This window comes from Platalea leucorodia (assembly GCF_965183815.1).
Source record: "Platalea leucorodia genome assembly, chromosome: 3".
Classification (NCBI taxonomy): Eukaryota; Metazoa; Chordata; class Aves; order Pelecaniformes; family Threskiornithidae; genus Platalea; species Platalea leucorodia.
The window spans coordinates 107,016,014-107,037,392 of record NC_138825.1 but is presented as its reverse complement, the minus strand read 5'-3'; the positions used below and the strand labels follow the sequence as shown (position 1 = coordinate 107,037,392).

The window sequence follows — 21,379 nt, the reverse complement described above, 5'->3', positions numbered from 1 at the left end:
CTCATTTTTGACAGAACACTGAACAAGGATCAGGTTGTAATGACAGATAATCACTACCCACCTGGGACAGCTGTGTACTGTTGACCTGGAGGAGGGTCTGATTCTGTATCCCGTCAGCAATCATTGACCTATGAAGGACAATGTAGGCAAGTGCTCTGTTGCCTTTTCAAACAACTAGATAACAACTCATTATGGGGCAACCAAGAAGTCTTCCCGTAAGTAGAATGAGACCAGAAAGTCCTCCACTAAGTGAGAGACCTAATCAGACATGTCTCTAAAATTAAGTTTCCACTAAGAACATAGGAAGGAAGGCAAAAGATCACAGCCAGCTGGGACTGTCAATTTTTCATCTTTTTGTGACATATGATTTGCAGAGCTTGGGAAACTCAGCTATTTCACCTTACTTTTTTTAAAACTGTAATTGATTCTAAATCTCTGCAAGAAAAATGTCATGTCCTCAGAAGGAAGTGTTTCTGAATCCTCCCTGGTAATTTAATTTGCAATTTCTGCTAGGGCCGCACCTTGAAAGCAGTCACAGTGATATTTTAGGTTGACATATCGCTCTTTCGTTAAACATGGGCTTCAGGCAGGTTGAAGCTGGGTTAATTCGCTTTTGGAGTCAGAAATACTCAGGGTCATATTACTCAGCATGCCTAAGCTTGCTTTTAAATATACTTTTCATCTCATATTACAAATACTATCAGGTTTGCAGAAAGGCAAGTCTTGCAAAGTCTTCATAGTGGATGTAGATGAAGGACTACACCTGGAGAAGCAATGTATCTATTGCAAAGATTCTCCTAAAAGAGGCAACAACAATTAGTACAGTTTATTCTTAAAAGACTAAACTAGTTAGCATCAAGGATTTCTTCCCTTGAAACAAGCTACTTTTTTTCTTTGCTACCACAATGCCTTGCTGCTGTCACCAGCATGGAGAAATAAAGAGAGGACAGGCGAACTTCTTACCAATATCTGAGCTTTCTAGTGTAAATGTAACCAGTGCAAATGATTTCACAGAAGACTTATTTGTGTTCTATAAGAGTTTGATTTTCTATCAAAATTCCTTAATTTTCACAGTTATGTGCTAAATTGAATGTCTGAGGGTTTCAACAGATTGGCAAGACATACACTTGTAAACTTAACTTTCAATGAATTTATTTTAATTTATATGAATCAATAAATTTAATTAATTGTTATTTTGGTGAAGATTGAAAGGTAAAACAATCAAAAAGGAAATAAAAGGTTAGCAAACGTGACACCCATCTACAAGAAGGTCTGGAAGGAGGATCTGGGGAACTACAGGCCTGTCAGTCTGACTTCAGTGCCAGGGAAGGTTATGGAGCAGATAATCCTGAGTGCCATCACACAGCACGTATGGGACAACTGGGGGATCAGGCCCAGTCAGCATGGGTTTACGAAAGGCAGGTCCTGATGACTAACCTGATCTCCTTCTATGACAAGGTGACCCACTTAGTGGATGAGAGGAAGGCTGTGGATGTTGTCTACATGGACTTTACTAAAGTCTTTGACATTGATTCCAACAGCATTCTCCTGGAGAAACTGCCTGCTCATGGCTCGGATGAGTGTACTCTTCACTGGGTAAAAAACTGGCTGGACGGCCGAGCCCCAAGAGTTGTGGTGAATGGAGTTAAATCCAGTTGGCGGCCAGTCACAAGTGGTGTTCCCCAGGGCTCAGTACTGGGACCAGTTCTGTTTAATATCTTCATTGATGATCTGGATAAGGGGACGGAGTGCACCCTCAGTAAGTTTGCAGATGACACCAAGTTGGGTGGAAGTGTCGATCTGCTGGAGGGTAGGAAGGCCCTACAGAGGGACATGGACAGGCTGGATCGATGAGCCAAGGCCAACTGTATAAGGTTCAACAAGGCTCAGTGCCGGGTCCTGCACTTGGGTCACAACAACCCCATGCAAGGCTACAGGCTTGGGGAGGAGTGGCTGGAGAGCTGCCTGGCAGAAAAGGACCTGGGGGTGTTGATCGGCAGCTGACTGAACATGAGGCAGCAGTGTGCTCAGGTGGCCAAGAAGGCCAATGGCATCCTGGCTTGTATCAGGAATAGTGTGGCCAGCAGGACCAGGGAGGTGATAGTGCCCCTGTACTCAGCACTGGTGAGGCCGCACCTCAAATACTGTGTTCAGTTTTGGGCCCCTCACTACAAGAAGGACATCGAGGTGCTGAAGCGTGTCCAAAGAAGGGCAAGGAAGGTGGTGAAGGGTCTAGAGCACAAGTCTTATGAGGAGCAGCTGAGGGAGCTGGGGTTGTTTAGCCTGCAGAAGAGAAGGCTGAGGGGAGACCTTATTGCTCTCTACAACTACCTGAAAGGAGGTTGTAGCGAGGTGGGGGTCTGTCGCTTTTCCCAAGTAGCCAGTGATAGGATGAGAGAAAACGGCCTCAAGTTGCACCAGGGGAAGTTTAGATTGGATATTACAAAAAATTTCTTCACCGAAAGGGTAGTCAGGCACTGCAACAGGCTGGGCAGGGAAGTGGTTGAGTCCCCATCCCTGGAGGTATTTAAAAGAAGGGTAGATGTGGTGCTTGAGGACATGGTTTAGTGGTGGATTTGGCAGTGATAGGTTTATGGTTGGACTTGATGATCTTAAAGGTCTTTTCCAACCTAAACAATTCTATGATTCTACGAGTCTATGAAATAAGAATTGTGTGACACACATTAGGAAAAAATATAACCTTTCACTGATCATTTGGAATTTATCCATTTTTTGATTTAAAGGATTTATTATTTCAAAGTGTATCATTAAAGTCTTGAGCCTGTTCCATAAACTGGTATTTCTACCAAACACATTATATGTAAGAGGCATGACTAATTCTAGATTACTGTCTTTGTTGATACTGGTTCAAAAAGACATGATTATGATGATGCTATTATTTATCTCTTGAGGTATTTTTGCTATTTCTGCTGTAGGGAGCATTGCTGAGAATTTCTGAGAAGAATATAAAATATTTCTCTGTAAGATACATATATGAAAATGCTAGCAACTTTAATACATTTGATATTTTATATGGAAATATTTTCCTAGTTAAAAGAAGTCTGAGGTTGAAATCATAGAATCATAGAATATCTCACGTTGAAAGAGACCCATAAGGATCATCGAGTCCAACTGCCTGCTCCTCACAGGACTACCTAAAACTAAATCATATGACTAAGAGCATCGTCCAGATGGTCCTTGAACTCTGAAATGCTAAAAAATGGCTTGGCATAGCTTCATTTCCTTCAGCTATAACTGAAAACATTGGCCAGTAAGTTTTGATGGGTTTTGGTAAAAACTTCTAGATTAGTAAATACCAACTGTCTTGCATCTTTTTGGTGCCAACTGGGGTGCATCTTGTCAAAACTGCATTACTAAAAATATTACACCATACTCAAGAGAAAGCCCTCAACATAACATGCTTTTCAAAGTAGGCAGATTTGTCTTACACTTATTCTGAAGGAAAAGAATTAGAGTTATATAATTTCTTGCAACAGCATTAGCAACCATTCAACTCACAGTGAATTGCATGAGGTCTCTATAGTTTTCAGTCAGGTCTGTGACTGAAATATATGTATATATTGTATATACATGTATTATATATATTTATATATATAGGTAGGGTTAGTTTTCAGTGGATCAATGAACTTATCTGACCAATGTATGGCTGACTATTTGCTAATACTTATTCCAGGGACAGACAGGAAACAGAGGCTGTAGACTGGCTGGAGAAGAAAAGAAGACCGATCCATTTAGCAGGAAGAGAGTCTTACATTAGCTTACTTTAATCATGGAACAACACAATTCACAAGTGTTCAGCCAGGAGCAGAGACATGAGTGAAACTCCTGTGATGCCCAGCTAAAGAAACACATTATTGAGATATCTACTGTAAATAGGAGTCAATTAGAGTGTTCGACTTTTCTCAGAATTCATAGGGATTTAATGACGATATCAAAATACCTGTGCATTCCTTTGATGCAGCATCAATTCAGGAGATGGTCTGTGTTTATTTATTTTTAATGGAATTCTTAGATGCAGGTGCACAATTCTGTGACAGCTTTAAGAAGACAGTAATTATCTGGTAAAGTATGCATCACCAAATCATTTAATAGATAAAGGCTTCTATACAGGAAACAAACTCTTCCAGACAAAGTAACAATTTGGACAAGTAATTTGATGTCCTTAAAATTCAGTGAAGGCAGCAACTTTTAATTATACAGCTCTACTCTACATTATTTTAATTGGCAGACATTGTTTAATTAAATGGGAGGAAGGTGAAACAGCATGTGAAACAATGACACTACCCCTCCCTTTCTGTCACAGAAAAGAAACACTGTTTTAATTCTAATGCTGCATCACATGCATGCTTTTGAAATTTAATGTCTGCTCTTGAAGACATTTAATGCTTTTTAATTAATGGATGGTTTTGCAGACACTGAGCATCTATATGTGGTGTTTACTTGGAGAGTCTGTATAGCAGTATGTGTTAGGGACTTACACTACCCTATTCACTGCAGTAGCTATGCATTTAAATCAATGGGATTACTATTCTACTGGTGAGGAACAAATTAAAAACCTTTCAATTATATAAGTTTCTCTAGAAGTGATTTACAATGGAAATATTAATGAATATTTCATTACAGCTGTGCTGCTAGGTGCTATTACATTATTATTTTTTTAATGAACCAATAAGGTACAAGCCTGACTAAGATATTTTTAGAGAATACATATGGACTATTTGAGAGAATCTTGCACCTTTTTCTTTAATTTCTTTCCCTCAGGCTAGTATGTAATTGGTTCCTGAGTAACCTCAACAACCTTGCCTGGAACACCTTTCCAGATATATTCTTCCTTTGGAGGGCAGGGGACAGGGGCCAGAGTAGTTTATATTAAATCTCAGCACAAAAAGCAGGCAGTAATTATGACTCTTCTCAAACTATAACAGCAGTCAGAAATCAAAACCCAACATTAAAGGTGTATAAGGAAAGAACAGAACAAATTATAATATTATTATGGCATTACACTATAAATGCAAGTGTACCCAAACTTCAGCTGTTACAGACAGCTTTTGGCAGCCTTTCATATCCCCAAATGGGGCGTGCTGTCCTTGCTTTGAAAAATTAGCTCAAGGTCAGGGAAATTCTTTGAACTCCACACAGTCTGCGCATCCCTCAAGATAAATCTGAGGCTTGACCCTTGCTTGTATCACTAACTAGGAGCTCAGTGAGTGTCTATTTGTTGCAGGAACTTGTGGAATGACACAGGACCCAACTCTGTGGGAGAACTCGTTGGCTCAATTTTACTATCATTTTTCACTATAAGCCATTTATAGCACGTACCTGAACTGCTGGAGTTCACCTATGCTAACATCAAATCTAGAAACAGGTCATCACTATATGCCTCTCTGTTTCCACACTGATCATTACCAGGGCCTGGTACTGGGAACGGTAATCGAACACTAAATGGGACAAGAGTAGATGGATCTTTCTAGTTTTTTTTAAAAAAAAAAAAAAGCTTCCTTTCATTTCTTCTAACACTTCAGCTTCCTCATTTAGTCTTCAATCTCATGAATGCTACCACATGTATTTCCCTCTAACCGAGGACTTCTAATACTCCCTGCTAATACACATGAAAGACGTCTGCTCTTTCTGTTCACTGTGTTGGCAACAGGTGAGAAATGGTCATAATTTAACTCATAACTCATACAAGAGAGTTTCAAATTTCTAACTTCTTTTTGTAATCTAGCTCTGACCTGAAGTGGTCCATTTTGCACCTCTGTAGTCATGGGCAGGAGAACAAATAAGAGAAAAAAGAGAGATGATTTTGTCCAAGAATCAAATGCAAATTTAATTCCTCCACAGCTCTCATTCTGCACTCCCGAATACCACAGGACAAACAGAAGAGCATCATTCATTAATAAATAACACCTCTCCCCAAAACTCCCTTGTCTATCTGTGCAAATGAAAGATACTCAATGCACTCCGTGCAATCTACAGAGCAATACCGCTCTCCCTAAAGCAGGCTCCTGGTGACTAGTCAGATGAATTGCTCCCTACGATCCATCAAGTAAGCAAAGGGACTCAAAATATTTTAATCGCAAGTGTAATTAAAAAAAAATAAAGAAATGTATAAGGATAAAGAAAATTACCCAATTTCATCAGAAATTATAAAAAAGTAATAAACTCTGCTTTATCTCCTAAGCCATTTTCTTTTTGCTGCTGCTGCAAACTAAAAGGAACAAACTCATAAGAACTGTAAGAAACAATGCATTCACATGAAAGAGCCGTGTATGGGAAAAATACATATAATTAAAAAATGAAACCAGATACCTAACAAATGCAAGTTACTGTTTCCTACTTGGCATATTAGTTCCATTGTGATTCTACTGCACTTTTTTCTGAAAGATAAATAACAAAGCCATAATCTTTTATCTTACCTTTCTTGGTCTTTGACTTCTTTTCCAGTGGAAACAGACTTGGATTTAGGCCAGCCCCACTTAAAAAATGAAGCTGCCTCCTTTGACAGTGTGTGTGTGAATATCAGATTAATTTTTAGTGTTTTAAGTGAATACTTTTTAAACTAGTATTAGATGTCATAAAACAGCAAATACTGTTCAGTGTTCATTTATTTAGCAGCTAGTAGAACTTACTTTGTATTTTCAATGCCATAGTTCCTCTCACCAGCTTTTGTTAAGGCTCTGAGTCAAAAAAAAAAAAAAAATCCTGAAACCATATTTGACTTTAAACTTTACTGGGAAATTAAACAAGTGTTTAATTTCTGTGCCCAAGAAATGACCAACCTGATCAATCAGATGTTAAATACTAGAAGAAATAAGTCTGCTGAAAGGATTAGCAGTGACAGTGGCGATCAATACAACTAAAAGATAGGACTTTTGAAGACACCTTTATTCACTTCATTAATGTCATAATGAAAGTCCCAATCAACGCTAACCAGGATTAGAAAAACACGGCACTTTTGAACAGCTAAATCTAAGTTAAACAGTTTCAGTACTCAATATCAGAAACATTTCCTTAACAATTCTATAGTAGTGGAGCAGGAAGGTGTTATTTAATAGGCTTTTTCCAGCTTCTACTACTATGATTTCTGAGAGGTGTAATCAGAAACAGAAAATTTGGAATATTTTTTCCTGTAGGTGGAAAGGGGACAGTCACTGCACATTTTATTAATTGAGAAAAAGGAGCACGCTTATTTCAAGTGTGTTTATCTCACTTCATAAAGGTCCTCAGCACAGCAGCAGTCCAAAACATTTAAGTGTAGCTAGCTGTGTTCATCTGTTTTAAGTTTCTCTTCGGCAAATAAATGGAAGACATGGAGATGATTACTTTCATGAGAGTAACCAGTGCTGTACTTCTAAGTGAGCTATTTTTTTGTATTTATTACATTAATTATATTTTATGCATGTACATTATCAAATGGTACACTGGGAATTGGAAGTCAATTTAAAGTTACATTGCTTTCATATCCAGTGAGAAAATCATAGATTTTCAGATCAAGAGTTGGCAGTCTATCAGTATCACATGCTAAACCATTCTAATAGAAAAGGTATTGATCTGAAATCCTGAAACTTTTCTTTTTTAAAGTGAGTTACAGGATGATAAAAATGAAGAATAAAATAAAACTTAAAAGAATGATCAATAGTGTGTTTATACTGAATTGGAAGACACTACAGGAACATTTAAAAAAATAAAACTATTGAAGCTTTCAGATGTGGGGCATCAATTCAGTCTCAATTCAATGGTCTGGTCACACACTTCACTGAAGTATCCATCAGAATAGCTTTTACTCTCCATAAGAGGGTGTCTGCCCACCTTTCTTGGATCCTCTTCCCTTTTTGCCTTTACATGCTTGGGATTGAGTCATATCATTTGCTCACTCTGGAACCTGGACTACTATAGACATTAAACATTTAATATCCTACTGGTCCCACAAAGAGTTGAGCATCTGTATTTTTTCTTTTTCAAAAACTGTACTTGGTGATGAAGTAGGCAATGTCTTTTTTAAAGCAAAACTTTTTAATTTAACAGATGAAACAAAGCCACCAAGGAAAAAAATATTTTAAAGCAATTTAGAAAACTTTAAGTGCCTGTTTAATTTCATTTAACCAACTAAACTAAACATACACTATCAAAATTTAATTAGAGTTCTTAAATTACATGAACACACAGAAAATCATTATTTACTCTGGTCTCACTTCACTTATTAGAACAATTTAGACAATTTAGGGAAGCTGGATTTTCAAACAAATGAAAACCTACTACATTCTTCCTCTGCATTGTAACTGTCATATTATTCAATGGTTTCTTAAACAGGAATTTTTCACCCCCAGTTACTCCAGAGAGTTGGCCTGGGCATCTAGGATATTTGGGTATCTAGAAGAATACCTCTAAAGTATTTTCTTCCTTGTTTCGTAGTCAGAATCCTTCAGGTAAACAACCTGTAATCACTTGCCTAGAGACCACCTCCTCTGAACGTTTTATGTTCCCCTCTGAAACTTCACATTGCGTTTAATGAACCACTTATAAGATACAGATGAATGTATCTGCCAATACCAATCTCTATAGTATTTGTCACAGTGCCCAAACACAAAATAGGTGTGAAGAGAGCACTTCAGCTCATTTCTCTGTGTTCCAGAGAACCCTGTTAATGTGCTATACTGCAAGCTGCTCTGATATTATAGGGAGAGTGTATATAAATCCTGAAGATGATATCATGTCACATATAACAGACGCTTCACAGTAGAGGTGATAAAGATATATCTAACAGAGGCAAGCTAGCACCAGAACTGAAAACGGTATAATCATATTAGGCAGAAGCAGCTTGATGTTAACATGCCTTAACTACTGTCTATACGATATAAGCTAGCATCACAACATATTCTGTTCTGTCGTGTGAATGTTACAGCCTGACTACAGCATTGTCTCAAGTGTCTCTATATTATTGTTTTTCAGAACAGACACGCTGAATGACAGCTTGGTAAAACTGGTATACCAGTAATTCCTTACCTCTCATTCCTGTCCTTTCCTTTACATTGTGGGCTTTTTGGAGCAGTATTTCCACTCATAAATATACACGCATTGTCTAATATGGCATGGATCTGACTGTGGTTAGGAAGGTAAATACAACTGCAACACAAACTTGCAAGATGCAATATTCAAAGTAAGTCAGATCTCCCCTACCACAGTGACATTAAAAAAGGATTTAAATATCCTTAGCCTTACTGGATATACTGTTATAGGAAATGTCAGTTCTGCTCTTCCTTTACCATAAAAATGAAAATATCTAATTAAAAAAAGTAGAAGCACTTACTAGCTGGTAGTTGAAACACGCTTATAACCACTTTTGAAGATCTGATCATAGCTCCGTTACACTCACAGCTTAGTTTGATAAAAGTCTGACCACACGCCTCCAGCAGACCATCTCAAAAGCCTGCTCAGAATACTTAGAACCTTGCTTTTGCATTTCACAATAAGAATCTGGCAATTTTTCATTTTGTGTCCTATGAAGGGAGATCATGGCTTTTTTACTAGGCTAGATACAAGATAGATTGTTTTGCTTTATTTCACCTCCAGGTCATAGTGTCTGGTGCATACATAGCTCCTCATGTGACTTTATGTCAAGCTGCAGAAAAATTAAGTGCTGCATAAAAACAAGCTAGTACCTTATTATTCCCTTTTTTACTTTCTGTTTTTCCACTTATATTTCAAGCTTATGCACAGTCTTTTGTGTGCTACATTGTAAACTAACTTTAAATTACTCTGTTACAAGTCTACAAAACTCCAGCCACTTATTTATGTTTTTGTAATATGTAGAATTCAAAGTGTGCAATTTCCGCAGTACAGTCACAGTGATTATTGAAAGTTATTATGGCACACTCATTCTAGTGCTTAATAGGCATTAATTTACTAAAACATGCTAATGCAATCACAAGCTATCATCTGACCATAGCCCTCTCTTGTAATGTATGCTCTTTGCAGAAAGGACTTTCTTTGCCTGCAGAGCACCTGGTAGACAGGCATTGCAGAATGCTGGACCCTGAAGACAGACTGGTGTTCTTTACTAAGACAACAATACAAAGTAAGTAAAGGTAATAATTATCTGGATCATTAAAAACAAATAAACATGAAACCTTCTGTATCTATGCTCCGCTTGGACCCCAAGCACTAAGGTGCAGGTATCAGTGCAGAAAAGCATATTTCTAGTTATTTATTTATCATATGTATGCAATATATTTATATTATCATATATATATTCTTTTTAGCTGATGAAAACAAGCCTTAAGGATTAGTTTAGAGAGACAGCACTCAAAAACGTACATAGCTTGGGAGAAGCACAGTATGCAGCAGATACTGTCATCTCTGGCTGAGTAGGAAAGAAAAGGAAAAACAGAAGAGAGGAGAAGCCTTCACTCCGTTCACTGGGCGTTCCTTCTGTAAAATTTAATATCCAACTGAAAGACTACAGCTGCATTTTTTTAGGGGCTAAACAAGTTTTGAGCATGAAGGTCCATGTCCTTGTACAGCTAGTATTTACATCTTCAATCGTCATTTTCAAAAGAGCAACATTGTCACCTACTAAGACATCCTATCTTCTCTGTCTTTAGTGACCAGTATCTTTCCTGGAGAAAGGATTTTTTTTTTTTTTCCAGAATGCTGCTATTAATTTAGTCATAGCTGTTCACTGCAGAAAAAAGAACTGAATATCCTCTGGATTAAAGAAATAGACCTTTTTTTTTTTTTTTCCCTAAGTCTGCTTTCCCATTTTATTTCTTTCTCTTTTTCTCCCTTCCTTTCCGATCACGAAAAGTTTGCTTCAATAATTCAACTTAAATTATTTTCTGAATTCCATGTACATTTCAGCTTCTCTAGCTGGACTAAATTCAATAGTACAATACTACAATTCAACAAAGTATGACAAAAGTTCACAGGAATTCACGCTAAACAATGATTAAATCTTACTGTGCTCACTCCTACAAGCTTCTCAGTTGCCTCACAGGAAGAACCTAGCAGCTCAGGGCCCCATGTTGGCTACTTTGTAAGTACAGAATTTTACAGCATATGCACTTAAAAATCAATCAATCAATCAAACAAACAAGCAAACAACAGCAACAAAAAAAATAGGGAAGTCTTACAGTTCTACACTAGCATTTTGAAGCTCAGAATGGGAAAAGAACTTACATAGCTTACACCATGTTTTTATTATTCATTTGCTTACAGTGTTAGTTGAGTTTCCATTTAAATGTAAGCCACTGTCAAAGAGAGGTGATGAAGCTCCACTGCTGTGATCACTGGACGGTCCAGGGGAACCTGGAAATCAGATCATGAAAAATAATTGCTTATGTTAAAAATGTATGTATATATCAGGCACTATCTATTCCAGCTGTAAAACACAGGAAGAATTTTTAATATAAATCACCAAACCAAGCCAGAAGTACTACTTGCATTTTAGAATGACAGCCAATAAAATGTCCATACGCTATACTTTATGTCTAGAAATAAAAAAGGTAGCTAGATGTCATTTTGTAGAGGCTGTTCTCATGGGAACTACATGTATGATTAACTGTTTGCAGGATTAAGCCTTTTTTCATTGAGAATGAGTTATTCAAAACCAAGTAAAAAATTCAGTTACACAAATCCCATTAATTTAATGAATACATTTCCTATTGAGTGTTGAAAGTCTCACCTTAGAGTATAACCATGGAGTGTATTTATAAACAAAGCTAATAAAAAACTCTAAGGCAAGTACTAACTATACACATACATACACTTTATTAATGGATATATTTTTCTTAAAAAATTTACTTTCAAGAATGATGCACCTTCTCAAACTGAGAAATTAAAAGCAAAGTCATCATGAAATGTTGATACTGTGTTAATATTTAAGATTACACAGTTACATTCCTCAAGATATCTCTTCCTTTAGCAGTTATGCATCATTATCCTGCTTTAGCAGTTAAAGTGACTCCAGGAAAGCTTAATACTTTTGTAACATACAATAATGGAAACAGCACAAAGTCACATCATTGTGTAATTTTTGCTTAAATGTAAAATGTTAACATATAGCGCCAGTAACATACAATTACTGTCAGACAGCACTTGGTCTTATCAATAAAGCCCATAAAATCAGTTTCACAGCATTATATTCATCATCACTGAAAACTCATTTTTCCATCTGAAGAAGTCACCTGAAATTGCCTGTAAATCATTTCACATTAATAGGTCTGTCAAGTCTAACATCACAAAAGTCAAAAAGTCATTCTTAGTCATATATTTTTGAATGTATCTATTCCAGATATCTGGAAGATTTAGCAATATGGAACTTAATTCAACAAAAGTTCATTTTCTCCATAACAAACCTCTGTCAGTTCAGTGCTGACATCTCAGAACTATACCCTGAATTCTGAAGTTTCAGCATGTTTTCATTCGGAGTCCTTTCTGTACAGCATTAGATGATGCCAGCAGAAGGAACCGCTATGCTTTGCTTGTATAGGTCTAACCCAAGCGCCGACTTTAGTAGCTAGCTACAACATTCTGTAGCTACTATGTACGTACAATAGACCACAAAAATCTATGTTCAGACTCACAGATGACCACAGTGACTTGCTGGAACAGAAGATAATTTCTGATTTGTTTTAATAAAAATAATGAAATAAAAAAAGTTGGCATTAAATTCTCCACTGAATTCTCCACTGTCTGTTGGGGAATCTCACTGTCTCCAGCAGTAGACAACTATGACAAGTCCATGAGTCAATCAGATTCTTAAAGTGGAATTATCCCACCTCTTCAGCAATTTGAGCATACTGAAAGACATGACTTCAGGTATTTTCAAATATCTAAATCCAGGTTTTACCATAATACAAAATACTACATGAGAATAATTTATTTTTTTTTAAGTAGACAAAACTGACATCGACTGCATGGGAAAGCTAATAAACAGTTAAGGAACAAACCTCCCTCCTCTGACAGTGTCCCCGAAGATTTGCTTTTCAGTTCAGCAGCTTTCTTTGGTTTGGAGTCACAACAAACTACACAGTCTCTCTCAGGCTATGCCACCTCCATCCCTTGATTGCAAGTAAGTTCACAAGTCTTTTAGTCTGCTACCTCCCTGTTCTGCCTCACTCATGGACTACTCCTTCATGGCCTCGTTCAGCATTTCAGACGCTCCCACTGTATATGCTCAACTGCTTTCATGGAAGGTGCAGTGCTCTTGTCTCTCCAAGAAGCTCTGTTTGCCTCCCCACATGGCAGCCCTAGAACAATCTAGTAGTCTCTCCTCCCTGTTCTTAGAACAAAACACATTATGTAGACACACATGATATACAAGACACAAAATATACCAACACAAAGTAAATCTTGTACTATCTGCTACTGTAGCCCTTGCCCAAATAGATGAGACTCCAAGTCAATTGTTAGGTACCAGTCCAAACTCTGGAACATTAGTTTGAGAAAGACTATCAAAACAAAGTGTTTATGTAAGATAAAACATCTGCTACAGGTAACTCCCTCCTCCAAGACCACAGCACAGTATCCTGATGGGTACAGATGCCAGAAGAAACGTATTTCTTATGTTGTGAGATTTCCAGCAATTATTACTGCCTAGTTGTCCTCTTATCACACCCAAATCATAGTTAGACAGCCAGCCTATGAGAAATGCAAACCTACACTATGACAGGCTTCATCTGTTTAATTTTCTTATTCTCAGCTGTGGCATTTTTGTTCTCTTGAGATGGCTGGGTCAGGAAGGATCCCATGGGAGAGGAGAAGATCTTTGCCTGATCTTTACCTGAGCAATAGCTGAGTATGCTCAGAGAAAAAAAAAACAACTTACCCTGCAAGCTGAGAAGGAGTCAGAGAGAGCGAGCAAGGATATAGAAGTCTGCAGCTCACAAGAGACTGAGACACCGATGGGGGTAGTACGAAAAAAACAGGCAGAACTCTGAGGTGAGGGAAAAACTTTGTAAGGATCATGGGGGATTTTGCAGGCTAGCAGTAACTGAGGAAATCACTAAGCTAGCTGACACTAAACCTAAAGCAAGAACTCATTTGCAGTGGTACAGGTAGGAGCTGTTTATAAATCCTTTTATATTCTTTTTGACAGAATCACTGAGATTTTTCAATTTAAAAAGTTAGGTATTCTACTACTTATTTTAATGAAGCCTGGATTTTATTTTTAACTTTAAAAGCATTAAGCTTTTTAGACCTAGAATGGTCTCTATTAAAGTTCTGGTAGAGTCCCATCAACAGGTCTTTGTTTATTTCAGTCAGTGAATCACACTAAATCTTTAAATAACAAACAAAAGCCCCAAACTGCAGGACAGCAGATCAATGTACAGCAAGTAGTCAGCAAGACTTTATCCTTTACAACAATTTGTCTTATGATCAACATTGCTGAATGATACTGGAATCCTCTTGTATATAAATAAAATCTCATTTATCTCATTTGCTAATTACATCATAGACAATCTCCAATAGACAAAAAGCCCATTCCAGAACAATGACAAAATTAAAATCAAAGGAAACACTACTAGTGATTTTTAATTACACTGCAAGCTTTGCAACATTAGAATATTCTGATAATTTGGTATAACTATCAGAAAGAAAAATTCTGAAGAGAGCCTGTTTTAGCACAAAATGTCCTGAAGAGTCTTCCCAGCAGCAGTGAATCTTATCTAAAAGGGTCCTACAAGCCCTGCTCAACTCTGGGATGGGTAAGGAACTTAGCTCCAGAGAATCCTTAATGACAGTATCCAAGAGCTGATGTCATTAATTATTCTGTAACAGGCTAACAAATAACCCTCATAGCCACTAATAACTTCCTGACCCAGCTCCAAAAACCAAAATTCCTTCCTTTGGTTTCCAGAAACCCAAATCTACCCTCTCTCTAGCTGACAGTGACCTTAGAGCAAACCACAGGCCATGGGATGAGGAATCATCCTAGCCATGGAGCCAGACAACCCAATGAAGCAGACAGTTAATGACCCTGCTGGCCCATGCTAACTTCTGATCCAGGCCTGATAGTTTTTTGAGAAAGAAGCCCTATGCAAAATTATGCCAAGCATTCTGCAATACTTTATAAAATTGCTGATCAAATTCCTGTGGCAGAGAATATTTGCTGGCATAATTTAATTTACTATTATGGACAGTCTCATAATAGTCTAGTAAGGACCAACAGTCCCAGCAGCAGTGAAAGAGACAATGATCAATACCGGCATACCATCCTGGGTTAGGGCCTCCTCCAAACACAGAAACAAGCAGGTCTTGTCTCATCCTTAAGTGCCAGTTAATCAGTACCCATGTCTAAATCCATGCCAAATCCTATATTTGTTGTTCACAATCCATGAAAGAGTGAAGCAACCAGAAAAATGTGGTGAGAACTGTAGGCAGATATTTCCCTGTAGTGGTATCTTGTGCTTTTGCTAGGCATCGCATGAGATAGTGTAGGGAAGGAAGAGGTATAAGAAGGAAGCAGAGGAGGCAGATGCTACTCCTGATGATGTACTTTTCTTATGAAATAGTAATAATACTGGTTAACAGGAAGAGACAGTATGGTTGCATTTAAAGTTGAACACACCACAGTACTAAAACTACCAGCATAGCAGCTGGTCTGACTGAATTCTTGAAGGTAGGGGACCACATGCCTGAGTCTTCTGGGATACTAGGAAAGGCCAAGATACTTCAGATTTATGCATGTATGCACTTAAATCTTGCCTGCAATGTGAGCTGGGAGGTCCTTTATTGCATAGTAGAATTGCTACTTAGCTTGTTATAGGTATCACTGATGCTTCATGACTGGAATTCCCTTTTGCGCATGGGCTTGTGAAATGCTCTTCTTGAAATGGGGTACTTTGTCCCACCACTGATATTTTCCTTAACTTCAGTGTATGGCCCTAAACCAGACCTATTTTCCGTGATTTTTTACACCTTATTTGCTTATTTTCTCACCACAAGAATGAGTATTTATATCAAGTCACTTACCAAAGATCATCTGACTCATTGAGCTTGGCTTCAGCCTGTACTGGATGGCTGCACAGAACGTCCTGGAGAGGAGCAGGAGAGGTCTGTGCTGAGGTCCAGGTTCAGTTCAGAAGAAGGATCATTTCTTAAGTTCCTCAGCTGTCTGATCATACTTAGCAAGTCCTGTTGTTGAGCATGTACTATAGAACTGGAGGCGTGGGATCATACATGGGATTGGGCAGGGTAGTATAATGCTTGCCAAAGATTTCCTCATGCTCTGCATAAAGGAGGCAAGTCTAATCAGCTGCCCAAAATGAGCAGTTTGTATCCAAGATTTCTCTTTCATTTAAGAAGCATTGCTTCTCTGCTGTGCTTGTTGATAGTCTGTGATAGCTTGTCCAGAATGGCACTGTCTTCCTTATTCCAAACAGGTTTTCTTTGAACAACAGTAATCGGGAGCAGACTCCAAATGGAGCTAGCTGGCCATGGGCCATGAAACAGGCCCTTTGAAAGAGAATGGAGGGTTTTGTAAGGTGAAAGTTCCTAGTTCAAGTGTTCATGGAGGCTGTATACCTACAGAAGTTTTGCATGCAACTCTGGTCACACGGAGATAGAAGATGATCTGGTCTCCCTGCTAATCACTGCTTTCTCTTTCCAGAAACAGCACTTTATGGAAGCAGTGCCGTGATCTCAGCTTCCCAGACAGGAATGGCTGCAATGCCTCCTGGTGAGAAAGGCAATGCAGGAGTCAGCTAAGTTCCTCCTCTCTCTCATGATGTACCAAGAGTGCACCAATATTCCTGGACCTGCGTGAACTCCTTGTGAAGGTAGCAGCTGTCTCACATAGAGTGTGTACTGCGTGTAAGTGGCAAGGTTTTGGGAGGTGGGGTGGCTCCAGGGGTGGGAGATGGTCAGGGGCTTCCCTGTGCCGGACACAGCCAGTTGCAGCCAGCTCCAACGGACCCACCACAGGGCACAGCTGAGCCCCTCAGCCAAGCTGGTAGCACCTCTGCAAAGCTATTTAAGAGAGGGCAAAATGCTGAACATCAGAGAGGAGTGAGGAAAAAAGTGTGAGAAAAAATCATACAAACTCCAAGGTCACTGAAGAAAGAGAGGGAGGAGGTGCTCCAGGCATCAGAGCAGAAATTCTCCTGCAGACCATGGTGAACCAGGCTGTCCTCATGGAGGACCACATCAGAGTAGATACCCACACTGCAGCCCATGGAGGACCCCATGTTGGAGCAGGTGGATGTGCCCTGGAGGAAGCTGCAGCCTGTGGGGGACACACGCTGGAGCAGACTTTTCCTGAAGAACTTCAGCCCATGGAGAGGACTCATGCTAGAGCAGTTTGTAAAGGACTGCAGCTGGTGGGAAGGACCCAGCCTGGAGCAGGGTAAAAGTGTGAGAAGGAAGGAGTGGCAGAGAAGAACACTGTGTATTGACCCCAACCCCTCATTCGTCATCCCCCTGCACCACTTTCAGGGAAGGTAGAGGAGTCAGGAACGAAGTTGAGCCTGGGAAAAGGGGTGGGGGGAAGGTGTTGTTTCAGTTTATTTGTCTTTGTTTCTCACTGCCTGAATCTATTTTAATATGCAATACATTTAATTAAGTTTCCCCAAGTTGGGTCTATTTTGCCCATAATGGTAATTAATGTGATCTCCCTGTCTATCTTGACCCAAGAGCATTTTTATTCTATTTTCTCCCCATTTTCTGTTTGAGGAGGGGGAGCGAGAGAGCAGCTGGGTGGGAGTTTGGCTCTTAGCCAAGGTTAACCGACCACAAGTGATAGAGTCCAAGTGTGTATATGTGATGCCAGTCAACAAGATGAGATAAAATTGCTTGTAGGATTGTCATAGCCACAAATGAGTATGGTCTACAACACAGAGACTATTGGTAAGACCCTGCTAGCTTGCCAAAGTCATATCTCATCTTGGACACCGTTATCCAAGGCATTATAGATATTAGTCTATAGTTGTCTGACGACCTAGGCTAGAAAACCTGAAGTTTCATTATGAGGAACACTGACCAGACAAAGACCTCCAAATGTAAACATAAGATTTCTTCGAATTTAGATTCCATTTTCAAATGGAAATGATAAGCATTAAGAACTGAAATAATGGTTTTAGCATGAAATGTGTAGTTCAGGTTAGCGGAGGCCCATCAAGTTTGCTTTTAATAGGTATAAGAATCTAGATGAAATGACAGACACTCTTCTAACAACAAGAGCTAGACCTATGAGACCTATGATTCTGCTGAAATCAAGAAAAACAAGTACATAGTGGAGCCCAACTTACCTAAATCCCCAAAACAAGACACATTTTAAATCTGTTTTGCTTAATTTGGGAAGAGAATCATATGTAAGATAAACTGGTGCAAAATTATTTGGCCTGATTAAGTTAGCTGATATATTATGTACACTTTTCAACTTGCAACATTGATTTCAAGTGAGTATCTTGAATATTTGCTAATCAGAAGAACAAAAAATTTCCCTCATCTGCATTGTTCATAAACAATTTACTATTGCTACTCTTAAACTACTCAGTTGTCATATCATAATTCTGCTCTCTGACAAAAATGATCAAAATATCAAAGTAATTTATGAAATATGCACAATTAACATTATCCATTTGTTTGGTAAGTGTCCTGAAAATACCTTTCAGTCTGAATGTACGTTTCAAATGTTTGTAAACACTATTTTATTGTATTCAGGCAAAGCTTCTGTAGAAAAACTTTCAGATATCACCCATGATTGTACTGCATTTTAACGAGGTTTTCAGTTTTATTTTGAATGAACTATACAGAAGCAGTCATGCAGTATGCATTAGAATCTTATATGTTAAGCAATAAAGTACACACACAATTTTCTATTTCTTCCTGTAAAACACTCAAGGATTGAATTCCTGTTTCTGTCACTGTGATCTTATTATGAGAATACTGCAAAGAGGAAAACAAATTACTCCTATCCATTAATTTCCTCTTACCTAATGGGAGCTTTAAAAATGATGGAGCTTCCCTGAGGTACTGAACAGTGATGGTAACTTCATCGCCAGCATTTCGCAGTAGGTGTACCTGTCAGTGTGACAAATAACAGCTACTTTAAACCAAAGAACCACCAGTCATGGAAAGCACATTACTAAACAATGAAATCAACATCTCTGTTGATCTATAAGAAACTCAGTATGAACATTCTGACTGGGAATTAAGAATATCTTGAGGGTCAAGCCACACCAACAATGGATAAGAGCAGGCAAGACCAATGGAATAACCTGAATAAATAATTTGGTGGGAAACCTGAAAACAACTTCTACAAACAAATTCATTTTATAAAACTGACATAGGGTAGTAGGGAAATATGTGTTTATGTAGATATAATACATTAACTGTGTGTGTATACACATAAATGGACACAAATATATATTAATACATCATACATATCTAGATCTTAAGTATTTGGTTTGATTAATTTAGGTGATACATTAAGCACATTTCTCTGTTTCAAATATAGCCTCGATTTTTTTGACTGTCTTCATTATCTGTAAGTATTTGCTAACCAGAAAGGAACACATATACACACATATATGTGTATAGACACATGTATTAAGACATCAGAATTTAATTAAAGGCATAGCACACTACTGCGCAAGGAGCTTTTTTAAATGGAGAACTTCAAATAACATCTTTGATGGAACTCTATTCCTATTACAGGGCAGAGGTATTCCCCAGTTTCATATCCATGACACTCACGAAACAGGTATTGCATTTGGTTTGCATGTGGCCTGCACTCAGGGTCTACAGCCCTGATCCCGTTTGTCAGAAATGGATGCTAACGCCTGTGGCCTCTAATCTGAACACAACCAGAGCATGCATGTATCAAGCAGAAAAGTAACTAACCACAGCAAACTAACTCCTATAGATGTATTTACTGGTCTAATGTTGTACTTGAAGGAAGCTGGTGCTTGTGTTGCTTCAGACCACTATTTTAGCACGATGCCACACTGGCCAACATCATGAGATGCAGGATTATCTCAAACATTATAACTCTTCCTCTTGTGCACCTGAAATAATGCTTCCACCAATGACTGATGTATTCACCTACATGAAAACATCAAGTTTATGCCTGATGGATATGAAAACCCAGGACATGTGAAGAAATCAAGTAAGCAGTCACACAGGCTAAGAATTTTAGGCTATAAAAATATTCTGGAAAAGAGTAAGCAAGAGAACTGACCATAAAACCCCCAACACTAACACTGAAGAAAACATTGTCTGGACAGGGACATTGTTCTGACTTGGTTGATTAAGTGAACAGGCATATGAATCACCCGTATAAAGTACTGCTGCTGAAAGCTTACTGTTTGCTGTACCTGTAAAATCAGCGTATTTAATAAAGATTTACAGTGTCTGCTTCCATCCTCCACACCCATCTTTCAGTCTGTCAAACAATGACTTCCATTGCTAACAACCTGCAGTAGCACTAGTGACCACAGATCAGTCCCTGGGAGGGAATGATAACGTTTTTACACTCATTAAGTTAGGAAATCCGGCTCTACAGGGGAGAAGCAAGAGCTCAATAATGTCAGAGAAAGCACGTGACAGGCAGTCCGATTAGATTAGAGAGTTTGACAAATAAGGGTCCAGAAGCAAAGGGGTAGGAGATGCATAAGAGAAAGAGATTAAAAAAAAAAAAAGAAGAAAAGTGCTTGCAGCTTAAGCAAGTTTCCCAGAAGGGACCCGCATTTCCTTTCAAGTTCTTCCTTCCTGATGGACAGAATCCTCCCTCCCTCAGGGCCCCATTTCTCTGCTCCTCTTGTTCTCTACTCAAGCATTTTTACTTTTTTTCCACAGGCTCAATCCACATTTAAATTATTTACTACCAAAAATACAACAGCTAGTGCTACCTACTCACCCCCAGTACTCTGATATGAGGTGTTCTAGTCAAGTCAAAGATTTTGTGGACAGTTAACTACAAGAGAACCTGAGGTGTCATTCTGGAAAAAAATATTGTGGAAAAAACCATTATGATCATTGATTTCTGACTAAACCCTCTTAGGATGATCACAGTAGGAGCAATCAGGAACTGAAGCACAGCAAAATTAGAATGCTTCCTTAAGGTCATACAAGAGTGTGTCAGGACTGCAAAGCAAACCAATGTGTCTTGAGTTCTAATGTGTAAGAACAACTATGTCTCCTGAAATCCCATGCCTCTTATTTCCTGCAATATCTTAGACATTATTTATTACTAAGGACTGAAGATGATCGGTACTTCTGCTACTCCTATGCTACTGTTACAAAGATAGTTCTTCCTTTTATCTGGAGACTATTATACATATATATATATATGATATATGCATAAGAGTCTATTTGATATATATAAAGGCCTATTTTATGTATATTAAAATAGACACAC

The 21,379-nt window shown here is 38.4% G+C and overlaps 1 protein-coding gene across 1 annotated transcript in view; it reads right to left on the bottom strand.

Moving 5' to 3' along the window:
- Nucleotides 1–21,379, bottom strand: part of SNTG2 (syntrophin gamma 2) — a gene marked incomplete at both ends in the record, with an annotated part of 283,979 nt that overhangs the window by 90,177 nt on the left and 172,423 nt on the right. Inside the window, 2 exons of the mRNA XM_082305911.1 lie at nucleotides 11,234–11,325; nucleotides 18,954–19,041. Coding sequence (XP_082162037.1) covers nucleotides 11,234–11,325; nucleotides 18,954–19,041 — 180 coding nt within the window. The remainder of the gene's footprint in view (nucleotides 1–11,233; nucleotides 11,326–18,953; nucleotides 19,042–21,379) is intronic.